The sequence below is a fragment of the Styela clava genome, chromosome 4 (assembly GCF_964204865.1).
Source record: "Styela clava chromosome 4, kaStyClav1.hap1.2, whole genome shotgun sequence".
In the NCBI taxonomy this organism is placed as follows: Eukaryota; Metazoa; Chordata; class Ascidiacea; order Stolidobranchia; family Styelidae; genus Styela; species Styela clava.
The window spans coordinates 3,578,840-3,591,615 of NC_135253.1; the positions used below are offsets into that span (position 1 = coordinate 3,578,840).

At 31.7% G+C, this 12,776-nt stretch overlaps 1 protein-coding gene across 1 annotated transcript in view; it reads left to right on the top strand.

Moving 5' to 3' along the window:
* Positions 1–12,776, top strand: part of LOC120326107 (E3 ubiquitin-protein ligase rnf213-alpha-like) — an 87,470-nt gene that overhangs the window by 22,403 nt on the left and 52,291 nt on the right. The window contains exons 15-24 of the mRNA XM_078112314.1: positions 2,712–2,852; positions 3,373–3,487; positions 4,018–4,135; positions 4,665–4,792; positions 6,249–6,357; positions 6,988–7,027; positions 7,467–7,529; positions 7,622–7,720; positions 10,837–10,948; positions 12,283–12,431. Coding sequence (XP_077968440.1) covers positions 2,712–2,852; positions 3,373–3,487; positions 4,018–4,135; positions 4,665–4,792; positions 6,249–6,357; positions 6,988–7,027; positions 7,467–7,529; positions 7,622–7,720; positions 10,837–10,948; positions 12,283–12,431 — 1,074 coding nt within the window. The remainder of the gene's footprint in view (positions 1–2,711; positions 2,853–3,372; positions 3,488–4,017; positions 4,136–4,664; positions 4,793–6,248; positions 6,358–6,987; positions 7,028–7,466; positions 7,530–7,621; positions 7,721–10,836; positions 10,949–12,282; positions 12,432–12,776) is intronic.

Sequence of the window (12,776 nt, forward strand, 5' to 3'; positions counted from 1 at the left end):
AAATCCTTCCAACTCATCAATCAACTCAGATTCCAACTCATTCCTAGGAACCGATTTTGTCTCGACGTCCCTATATAATAGATGACACAGGGATGTATCTTTCCTGTATATATTTCAAAGTTGTGTACCAAACCATCTGTTCCACACAACATAAAGATTTTATACCCCCATTTGTGGGACTTTTGGGAAGATTTAGTTTCAGCCCGACTTCCCAGTGAACGGAAACATCTGCTCGTCGATACATAAAACTTCTTCTTGATGCAGTGGTTTGAATTTTGCTTTAAGCATTTCTAACGAGAGTCTGATTTTGAACAATCGATCTTGATAAACATCAGAAACATCACCATAAAGTAAATCATTGTTATTGAAATGGATCATCTTCTTTATTCTTTCCATCGATCACGGGCCATTGCATGGGCAATACAGTTAACTTTTGTTTGCGCAGCCCAAAACATACGTGTTCTCAATAGATGAAAAATAGAAATTTGAAACTACACAGCCAAGAAACTTCTTCATTTCTAGAATTGTAGGGTTTAGTTGTTTGGATCGCTTTGGTTCGCATAGATATTGGTTCACTCAACTATTTGATGCATTACACCCAAGTCAGAAAAATATTTACAATTTTTAATTGGTGCTCGTACTGTTTTCAAATAATACTTACGACAAGTCCATACAAGGAGCTCTCGTAATGATTCTGGGTTCCGTTCCTGTACAATCCTCCATTCAGGCTTCCTACATGGGATATTGATACCAATACACACCTCAATTTCAACCACGCAGAAGGTGATATCCCGCTTGACCCTCTTGCTCCATGATAACTTTCTCCTCCTTGGTTCATGGACATATGCTGGATAATTTCTTCACCATCTATACTTTCTGACAACACGGCATAGTCTTGTCTTATTTTTGGTGGTACATATTCATCTTCACTTTCTTTGCTACCATATCAACTAGGCGGAAAATGGATTGTCCAATTCTCCTTCTCATCCGTTTTTACTATTTAAATGAATTATTTCTACCACTAAACAAATTGAAGAAATTTCTTCATATTTATTTTAATCAGTCAATAGCAGAAGCAAAACTTGATTAAAATATTATTTTTTTTAACTAATCAAACATCACTACATATAAATCTCAATAACAGAGTTACGCATACTCACAATATATTAGATTATGTTCCTTTTTCTGCTCTATACTTCAAGTGTCTTGGTTTGTGCACGACACCTTGAACTGGATGACATGGACAGATGTGACGATATAGTGACAGTTAGAAAAATTAGCGTCGGCAGTAAACAACAAAATGTTCGACAAAACTCCTTTTACCAAATCAAAGTACATATATAGTCCTCATACTGTGATATACTGTGATTTTTTCGACTCTCTGCGATAAAGCTTTATATCTGAAAAAAGAGGATAAAAATAACTGCTACCGACACCGCATCCTAACCGACATCACTTTGACAAAGTTTGTGTATTGTTAGGTTGTATTGGATTTCATTGGTGTCTTTGATTGTAACACTCCTGTCAAATTCATCTGAACTGAGCATAACGTCTTGGACCAGTGCTTTTTTCCATAAACCTCTGATTGCAATTTCTCCCTTAATATAATGTCTCAGAATGTTTTGAAGTACCGTAATTCTTTTATAGTAATATTAAAATTACCTTTTTCGTAATTTAGAGTTGGACAAGTTTTCAAGAGGGTTCCATTTAAAATCAAGAAAGCTTAAATTAGATAAAATACACATTTGGTTTGCCACTATCATTCAACTTGCTACACTTTAAAAATAATATTTATCGTCAGTATCAAGTTTGCTTTTATATATATGTTTATAGTTTATACCAGCGTTGGCTTTCAACCATGATTGACTGATCATTAATAAGGTAATACACAAAATTGAATGAGTAGGCCACTGAGTATGCAGATAACTGAATACATGCATGTACAACCTCCACCGATGCCAATAAACTCACAGAGTCGCATTGTTAATAAAATTGCCATAAGAAATTTATATTTTTCATCTTCCATTTATTTGTTAATTTGAATATGTAATTGTATACGGATTAAATGTTTCATTATTTTTTAAGATTTATTCAAATAATACCATTCAGATCTAGAACCTGCATACTTTTCAGTCGTAGGTGTTGGAAATTCATCAAAAAAACATGCCAAATGTCCATATATTATTAAACCATCAGAAAATAAATATTATCAAACCATAAATGTTACATGACTGATCTAAATTACAATTTCCTTCCAAATTCGATTCTTTGCTCTCCTGGAATTAGAAAAAGGGGCATTCTGATGTCACCTCTACCTTTGTGGATAAAATTCATCACTTTCCTCTTGGTGTAAGACAATGACTTTTGCATACTGCAGAATCGTTTGTCAGTCTAGACACACAGCATTCAGCAGGTTCATTTCTAAAGCTTGGTAGCAGTGAAACTTGCATTTGTTACGTACGGTAATTATATGTTCTATTGCTTTCCCAGACTCAAACATCGAATCTGCATATCGTATTTTGCGCATGCATGCTACATTTCTATTTAAAACACAGAACAGGCACTGCATGAAACTGGTTCAAGGCAATTATTTGAGTTACGCTATAAAATTCACTCAACATCAGACCGGTCGACCTTGATCGACTTGTTGGCCACCCCCTAGTTTATACAATTTAAATTATAAAAGTTAATTACAGTAAACTATTGCACAGGGATACCTCAAGCCTTTGAAATGTTTCATTTTGGTTCTGCTCCACCAAAAAAGTTGGAAATCACTGAGTTATACGCACATGAGGTCACAAAGGATCCAGAAAGTGATCTACGTAATAGAGACAGCAGTCATACAGGTTCAGGTGTGTATCTCCTTGGAATCCAAAAAAAAAAATTTCTAACATTCAAGTCTTTTTTTAATGACATGCATGTTTAGGTGGCACAAAAGTGAATTTGGCTAATCATCTTTTAGCAATGAAAAAGTATATAATATTAGATTTTACAGAGAAAGTGGTCACCAGATTATAAATTTTGTTACAGTGGTGACTTTTTGTCTTCACTTTATCAACACAAAATTTAGTAATTTTGCCAATATCATATTCAGATATTGTTCTCACAAGTATGAACATTAATAATATATGTCAATCAAATTCATGACTGTGAAACAATCAGAACAGTAGTAGCCAAAGTAACAATAACAATGATGGTCTTCTTCAATATTGTTTAGATATGTATTGTATTAATATGTTATCTGTACATATTGTATTATTGTAACGCTATGTTATCTGTACATATTATAGGATTTGTATGGCATGCATAAATAAATTGTAATGCATATTTTCTTATATTTGTTTCAAAAGTATTTCCTAAATCATATTTTAGATGAAGAAAATGATGAGACAGAACTTTCAGTTCTATGGGATCTTTCAGAAGAACTCGAACAGAATCCAGAAATATTCAAGCCTATTGTTAAATTATGCTGGCCTCAAGATTCTGGGTGATTATCTTTGACAGTTTAATGGTTGAGTTTATTTAGGAATTGAATTTAAACTACATCCGACATGAGGTCATTTGGTCATCATTCTTTTGTTGATTGAAGTACAATGTCAGAATGTGTGAAAGTGAAGGCAACATAATTTTATCACAGTTACACCATTGTGTCAAACTGAGTGTGTTGTATACAGAAATGTTTTTTTATTTTTTAAATGAGCAATATTGCAAAATATATGGTGTGGGTGTGCCATTATTGGTGGTCCTGTGTGGCATTTAATTGGGAGTTACCCATCGTTGAAACTTGAGTTTGTTTGCAAAATTTCATAATTCAGGTAGTCTGTTCAAGAGCTATTAGCAAAAAGATTTCAAGACTCTGATGATAGATGAATTAGTCATATTCAGAGTAAATGTACTTGGGCTCACCTATTTACAATTTTTTCCTTAATGTTAAATTGTCACTAGTGAGCCCCTTCACTGGTGCCGTATGCTTTTCTCAGTTTTATTGTAAATCTTGCCACATTATATTATGTATAGACTTTGGGAAGATGAAAAGTGGCCATGGACAGTTTTAAACACAATTAATAGTATGAAGATGACAGAGATGGGGAAAAATGTTGAAAAAGCTTTTTTATTAATGGCTGATTGTATTAATGTAAGTAGTTTTATGCTAACCAGGTAAAAATTATAAATTGGAATAATTCGCTTTAGTTTTTTGAGTCTATGACTTCGAATAACTGACTGTATGAGAGAAAAATTGGACCTCCTGAAGTATGCGCATCAAGATGGTGCACAACCTGAGTTCAGGTTATGGTTCAGGTTATGCAACATCTTGGTGCGCATACTTTAGGAGCACCGAAAAATTGTTTTTATCGTAATATCATTATTTGAGATTAGGTTGCATGAATGCATTTCTGTAGCCTTATTGAAACTTTTCAGAAGTTGAATAAACCTGATTATTAATAATTCACTGTATTTATTACATGTAAATGTCACATTGTTTCAGTATAGCAAAATCATAAGTCCTTACTGAAGTAACTCTTTCCATCAGTGAAACACAAATTGGCAAATTGTAATTATTTTTTTATTGTGTTGCAGATATAGCTCTATATTTTTATTGTTCTGTCTTTATTTCTAGATTGCCAGTTTTTGATTTATAAATGGCATTCTATCATCATTTTCAGAAACCAACTGTCTGCAAAGCTGATAATTTGAAGGGAATAAATTGGATTTCTAAAAACTCCCAAGCTCTAAGTAAACATGGAGAGGCAATGAAAATCTTATTACGAATTTCTTGGCCTAATGAAAAAGAGTATGTATCTGAATAAAGTAAATGGATAAATTATTAAAAAAAGGAACTTCTGTTTTTTGCAATGCCATTAATATTTGGTCTATGCACTTGACAAAAAGGATTTCCTTCGAATATTTATCATTAAATTGTAGTCAACCTCAATGTTAAAACTTGTGTGCTTCATTTGAAAAATGTTTGTTTAGTAGCATTGTTCATTAACAACTGATATTTTTAGTGTGCAACTCTGCAAACTTTAAATAATTCAACAATTGTTCAGTTTCTTACCGTGCCACAATTTGTATTTTTTCTAAATTGGCAAATTTTGCATCATATCAGGTAAATGGCACTACTAAATTAGTGTAATAAACTTCAACTGTGTTAAAATGGAGCTAAAACTTTGATTTTTTTTTTTTTTCACGACCTCAATTTTCATAAAATCAAATCCTATGGACATAGAAATGTTGTACAATTTCAAAAATCAGTACTACATATCAGTGTAATTACCTCAATGAACACAATGTACCTGTCGCTTACAGTGAACATAGGCAAAAAATAAATGAAGCAGTCCGGCAATGCGCCAAAAAAACAGAGAAACATCGGAAGATTTGATAAACATAACATCGTGTGAAAACCACAATGTAAAAATCTCTTACCGGTAGATCATAATTATAATAGTTCTTTGGCGGAACACAAACTTGATAAAATGTGGTTGATTGTAAGGAAGCGTACGATACTTTGGAAATAGTAAGATTGCTTCTAATGCATATATTTAAAATCTTATTTAGTATATTCCAACAGTGTCTTTATTATCTTTAGTTCAATGGTGACATATTGCAGATTGCTCCATTATTAGTTAAAATAGAGCATGAAAGTAAATTAGGAAAAATCGTGTAGGGAATCACATCTTTTGAGTGCCTTTTATTACGCTAGAACTTGTGGAATGTGGTTATGTGTTTGACTGGTCGGAACTCTTCGAAAATATGTATGAAACGTCTAAATACAAAATATTGCAATCCAAAAATAAATGCAATTGTAATAAAAGTTTTACGTCGTTCGAAAAATAAATGGTGGAGTTATTGCTGAAAAATTCGAAGATAGGCACTTTTACAGTACCTGCTGACCAGCACAAATTTCACTTTCCAACGTTCCAATCCTAGGCACCTGTGTGTGCATGTAGAAATTAGGCGACCCCGAGAAATCTTCACACAGTTTTGGAACCACTGCCATAGAGAATGACTCTTGTGATAAAACGAAATTACTATGATATAATTTCAACTTTTTTCATGAATATACTATACTAAAATCTATCACTCAAAACACATTATAGAAATTTGAGACTACTTCACATGAACAATTAGCTCATTTTTTTAGTATGCCATTGTCACATGTTTTCTCAAGCTGTGGTAGAATATTTTTACATAAAATAAATGATCTTTTAGATGTATCAATGTTTAGATATTACATTTTTTCATCTTAGAATGTTGTCAGAAAAATGGCTTCATAAACTGATTAAAAGATCCAAGGAGGACAAAGAAACTGTTTGTAATTTTGCAGAAGCTGCTAAAATTATACTTCGTTGTTTCGAGGTATTAATATTTTTATAGAAATAAATATGTAGAAAGAGAATAACAAAAATATATTTTAGATTTTTCCACAATTTTGTTTATGCTGATCTTTCGGTTGTTGCAATACAACATATGTGCAACATGCTTGAAATAAAAATATGCATAAATTATTCTTTACATCATATCAGTTATTGTATCACACTTTAAATAAAATATGTAGTGATCATATGTGTGAATACACATCTGGACAATGTGATTTACAGTTATTACATTTATTTCCCAATCATTGGTTGCAACCAAATTATTTTTATGGAATTTTCGCTTTCGTAATACTCTTCTCCATGTGTTGCATCATTGTCATCCAGGGGTGAATATCATGACGGGCAAGTACAATTTGTTCAAGAGAAAATGGCTTACCGTACCTGCTCTCATACTGGTTCTCTTAGCATAATTCTAACATATTTCTCAAGACAGAGTGGCCAAAACATCTTGGTTTTACTGCTCTTCTTTTTGTGCGTGGTTTTTGAGTAGAGAGTAGCGAGATAATTTATTTGAAATTATCATTTGTGTTTGTCAATGATTTTGAATTTCCATGTTTCAATTTATATTCTACTGCATTGAAAACTAATATGTAGATATTTTTTCTTCCAGGTAGAAGCAGAAAAACCAAGTATTGGTGTTAAAATGAAAGGTTTGTCAATTAATACATCTGCAGTTTTAACAATGTAGGCTCACCTTCTGTGTGGTTTTAATAAGATAATTTGGGAAAATAATATTCTTCCGCAAAATATTGCATGTAATTTAAAACTCACTTTCGATTTGATTCAAATTTTCAATTTGATCGGCCCTGACCAATTCTCTCAACTCTATCTATATATTATATCTGAATATTTCTCCTCTGATTGGACCTCTCATTTTGATTAAAGTTTTCCAAATCGTGGTAATTTAGCATTTCACGAAAGATTTCAATTATTTGACACTTATTGGACATCTTCTGCTCCTGAACTCAGCAATTACAGCGCCGTTAGCTAGTCTTTTTGTGTGTTATTTATTTAATATTTTATTAATTTATGGTCAATATCAAGATTTGTTCACACTCAACTTTAAAATTATTTTTAATTGTTTTTAAGATCAAAATATTGTCAAAGTGATCATGAAAAAAACAAAAAAAAAATTGGGTGGCAAAGAAAAAGGTACTGTAATAGATTATCTTGAAATATTATGGTATGTAACATATATATGCCATAAAAAATGTTTCCCAATTTTAATAATATAATATTTTCAGCCAAAGCAGATCAAAAGGATGATGAAGATGATGAATTCAAAGATGCCCCATCAACTCTGAAGCAAAATATTGTTAATCCTATAATTGAATCAAAATTTGGTAAATTTCAGATTTTCAAAATCTTTAAAACAGAGCTAAGTCAGTGGTGAAGGAACAGATCAGATTTGTCGAATTCACAAAATCGCAAAACACGAATAAAAATAATCTGGCACGTTACCTCACATTTTAATGTCAGCATAATGCGGTGGTATTTCAGAATTGTAATGCTTATATTTTTTCTCAAAGCAGCCACGGGTTAGGTTGAAAACAACAAGCAGTTTCAATGTGCCCGTATCAATGCATTTTAAATATATCCTTATCGCAAAAATAGATATATATAGTATATAAAGTATATCTCACATTTTTAAATCCGCAGACAGCCGTGGTATTTTAGAGCAGACATTTTGAGCTCGCAACGCCTTCCAATGCATTGAAATATCCGCGAAACTTGTTCACCTTAAAAATGCTATGATGACAGCAAAGTTATATGAATCACGATGTTTGGCCACCAAAAAATGGTTCTAATTCCGCATTGTTACTCACTTTCCACCATTAATGACAAAATTCGGCATTGTCATGCAAGCGTTCCGTTTCTCTGATCCAATGTATTGTCTTGAAATCGCCAGATTCACGTTTTAAACTAGTTTTATTAAATGCGCTTTGAATAAAAATTCTAACAAAGGACACGAGATATAGTAGTTATTTATATACCTACTTATGGTACGTATTTAAATGTGTAATAAAATACAATAAAAACGCGCAATTGACTCTATTTAGTCCGGCCCGCCACTGCATTTTGAATATTCAATGTGGCCCGATACCAAAAATAATTGCCCAGCCCTGACTTAGATGTACCAAGCTAGTGAACGAATGAATGAAAACATTTCAATAATTACTAGCATACAACATAGGTACAAAAAAATTTTGTAATCATTTACCAACCAAAGATTGATAACAAAATCAGATTGTTTCGAAATCAAAACAAAATTTTGCCACAAAAACAAAACACATTTTTAAAAAACAATAAAAGTTTTTATATTTTAAAGGCTTGTTCCATATAAAACCGGTTTAAAATTATATAGTTTTGTTATTTGCTTAATTTTCTAATCTGGTTAGTAATTGCTGTCGCACAATTTACAGTTTATTGAAATAAAAAATAAAATGTGGTAAAATAAACATATTTAAAAAAAAACTTTACTACTGTAAGCAAGGTTTGACTTTAAGGTGCGCAACTGCGCCATTGCACAGTGCCACCAGACCATTTGCGCAATAGAATATCATTCTCACGCGCTTGCCAGATTGCGTTTTCATAGCATGGCTCCGACGTATATTTTGCAATGCCCAACTTAAATGCCTGTTCCATATTTTACATGTAATTTGCTTGCCACTGTGTATTGTGATGTCTGTTACGAAACTGTTCGTTGTTATGTCACACACGTTTGGAACAGATTATTTTTAGTCGTTACCGCATTCCAAAAAGCTATTTGAAATAAATGTGTACTTTGTCTGCGTTCTAAAATATATTATACTATTGTAATATTTTACATAGTTTGTAAATCATTTAGAACTCCGCGCAGCCCTAAAATATTCATGCGCAGTAAAACAAACATTGGCTCAGTGTAACATTTTCTTAGAGGGAACAGTCCCTTTAAGCATAAAGATAAAATATGCTAATTTAAAGTAATAAAACGTCTGCCTTGCAACTAAAAACGTAGAATGCCATTGGCTTGTTGATGCCTTGACTTTTCAGCAACAGCTTTTAATTTTTTGCTAAGCAAGTTTTGGTTCACAAACAGCATAGCACAGCAACGAGCGTCTAAATCTGACCATGTGTACATCCCATGTAATGGTTAAGCTCATTTGCTACTTTATAGATGTCATAGATCCTTGTGAACCAGTGAAGTATTTGGAGCTTTTTTCCGTTTGCATTCTCTATGATAAGATATCTGTTCCAAAAGTCGAAACAGCTCCGTTTCGACATATCAGTGTTTAAAATGTTAGCCTTAAGCCATAGTAACTAAAACTTTGAAATAAATATGCATTATGTGAGGTGACTTAAAAACAAAACCAATAAATTGCTCAATTACTTCTGTGAAAATCTTGTAAATTATTTGGTTTCGTTCACACTAGAACTTCTGTTTGTGTATGTTTTTGCACAAAAGTTATGTACTCTCTAGATTCTAGAATATTGTCAAAACGACCTCAGCGTTGAAGACAGACTTAGTTTTCTGCTAAAACGCACTTTCTGCTGCCTGGGCATGTCAATTGCAAAAATATTAATCACTTCGGTACAATGCTCAACACTCTTACAGATAACAGTATACTCAGTGAAGTGGACAGCATGCATTGGTACCAATTTCTGAACATTCCATATTTATTATGTGATCTATTTTCAGTTACCCAGTACTTCTCACTATTGTGTCACTCATTCATTGGATTTTTCTTATATTTGTGCAAACACAGCTTGGAACTGCCGTTACTGATTAGTGATTATTATTAACTGGACAACTTTTTTTTTACGAAAGAATAGGCAGACAATTTAAAAAAAGATCGGATGCTGATTTGGCAATCACAATACACATTATTTTGTCTTCATACATTCAATTGAGCAAGCCTATTTGACTGAATAAATAGGTTGTGTTGAACTTGAACAAAAAAATTTGAACAGGCTTATCATGCTTGAATTCGAAACAATGTATCCACTTGGGCTCATTCGACACGCTTCAAATAGATTTAATAATTTTCAGTGAAATAGCATTACACCTGAGTAAAGCTGAGCAAAGTCAAAGAAATAATCAGATCTAAATAATATGGTAAAATTTAGTGTCCAACAATTTTTTACTCTAGAACTATTTTAATGTTAAGATATTGTAATGAATTCATAAAAAATCACCACAAATGGAATATCATAATTACAATTCAGTTTCATATGTGCATTAATTGGTAGTAAAATTAGCTTGTTATTTTGAGTATATGTGCTTCTAAGTATAGTATTATTAACACTTTTTTGTGAAATAATAAACTATATCTGAATTTGAAAACAATCATTTAACCTTTTTCACAATTTTTTTATTTTATGCACAGTTAAGATGAGTTTCAAAACAATCATTCATTTTGAATGTGACCTGGAAGTTGAGTAAAAGCTGGTTCACGAGAATATTATTTATTTTTTTCAGACTTTATGGAGTTTCATGTCTTTCTCGATGAAGTAGAAGAAAGTTTTGGTATGTTGTGCATGGTAGAAAATTGCTGGCAAAAATGGAAACCAATCTCTATGCAAAAAAGCAGGTGATAAACTCATTATGCATACGGCTAATTGTGTTATGAATATACATTTATGAAAACGACTCCTACATTTTTTTTTTTAAGGAAAATTTTCTTTTTTTCTTTTTTTAAATTGAACCAAAACATTTTGATACAAATCATTCGAATTATCGCATTTTTTAACATTCATTATTTGCTATTCAGGTAAACTTTATTTTAAGTTTGTTCATATATATTGATGCCTCAATATCAGGCCCATGCCTGATGTAAAATATGGCATTCATCGATCGTACAAAATCCGAAAATCGATTTGTCTTATGATTCTAACCTGATGAATCATTGCATGTTAATTCAGCAACTGCAAAGTCATATAATACCAATACACATTGACAATTTGAAAGTGGAAAAAAAAACATTGCCATAGCCAACAACTAAGAATGAAAGACGTATAATGGAATGGATGTTATGTTTCTTGCTAAAAAAACTTGTGTGCACTATACATTTACATATATTCAATGAATGCATGATCTTTTGCTAAAATTATTGACACATACTGCTGTTATATGTGAGCCAGTGATCCTGCTAAATTTTTGACCATCATGACAAAATTTGAAATGGGCAATAACTGTAATGTCCTGAACTTTAACCGTAATAGTTTAGGATATATTTTACATACTCAAAATATTGCTCAACGTGGATATTACATGGGTCCATCTTTGTTACGTTTTTGCACATCTAGTTTATTCACAACATAGATTTATAAAATCAAAAAAATTTCAAAAACGAATATCTGTTACAATTTCGAATTCTATAACAACAATACCACAATTCAGGTAGTTTTAGAAAGTAATATTACGGTATATGAAAAATTTGACAAAAAGTAAGACATACCAAATTTTCTATATTGTGTGAAATATATATTTTGAATATGGACAAAAGACAAAGATCAAAATTTGTGATTGTCAATTGTTTAATTAAAAACTTGGTTAAAGATATTTGGGCTGCTGTGTGTTTTGTCAGTGTAAAATCACAGGTGTTTCTGTTAGGAATGACAGATGTACCATTGTTTCCTATGTTTTTAATTTTCAAAATTCTTCTATCACTATTTTTCACAATTGTGAAGTTCACTTGACGCAGCGCAGAAATTTTTATAAAACTATTTCTCTCCACTAGATATTCACAAATTTTTTTTTTTAATTTTTTGTAACACTTTAGGACTTTAACTGGCACTGGTGTTGATGAGTTCACCATGAATACTAGTCAAAAGTACCATTTTTAAATGATTTGCTTTATTTATGAATGGTAGTCTTTAACAAGTCTAAAATCATTGGAACTTTAATTTTTGAAAAAATTTTCAGTCCTGGCTGCTATTTTATACAAATCCCTGTACTGGATAACATCAAAGACTTATTGTATAAATATGTTCTGATCGGAGACAAGGAATTCTATGAAGTTTTATCCAATCAAAACAAGAAATTTGTGAATCGTGTGGTAAAAATGGAACAAGGTATGCATGTGCTTTTATTTGATCGGAAATTTAACACAATATACCTTTCACTACAAATTAAACGCAATATGAGGTTCCACCTTCCACTTCACCTGTCACTAAATTTTCTAAAAAAGGTTCAAATTACAAGTTACAACAATTATCACAAGATTTGTATATACTTCATAAGCCTTCTATTATTAGTTTGTTGTAACTTACTGTGCTTGTGGTTACTGTTTTAAGTCTGTTTGTTGTTTTTTGGTTTTTCTTTCTCATCAATAAAGAGCTTCAATCAATTTCAATAGCGTGCCCTAGTTGCTTTTATAACATTACTGTTAGGTAAAAAAAAAATTTAGGTTTTCATAC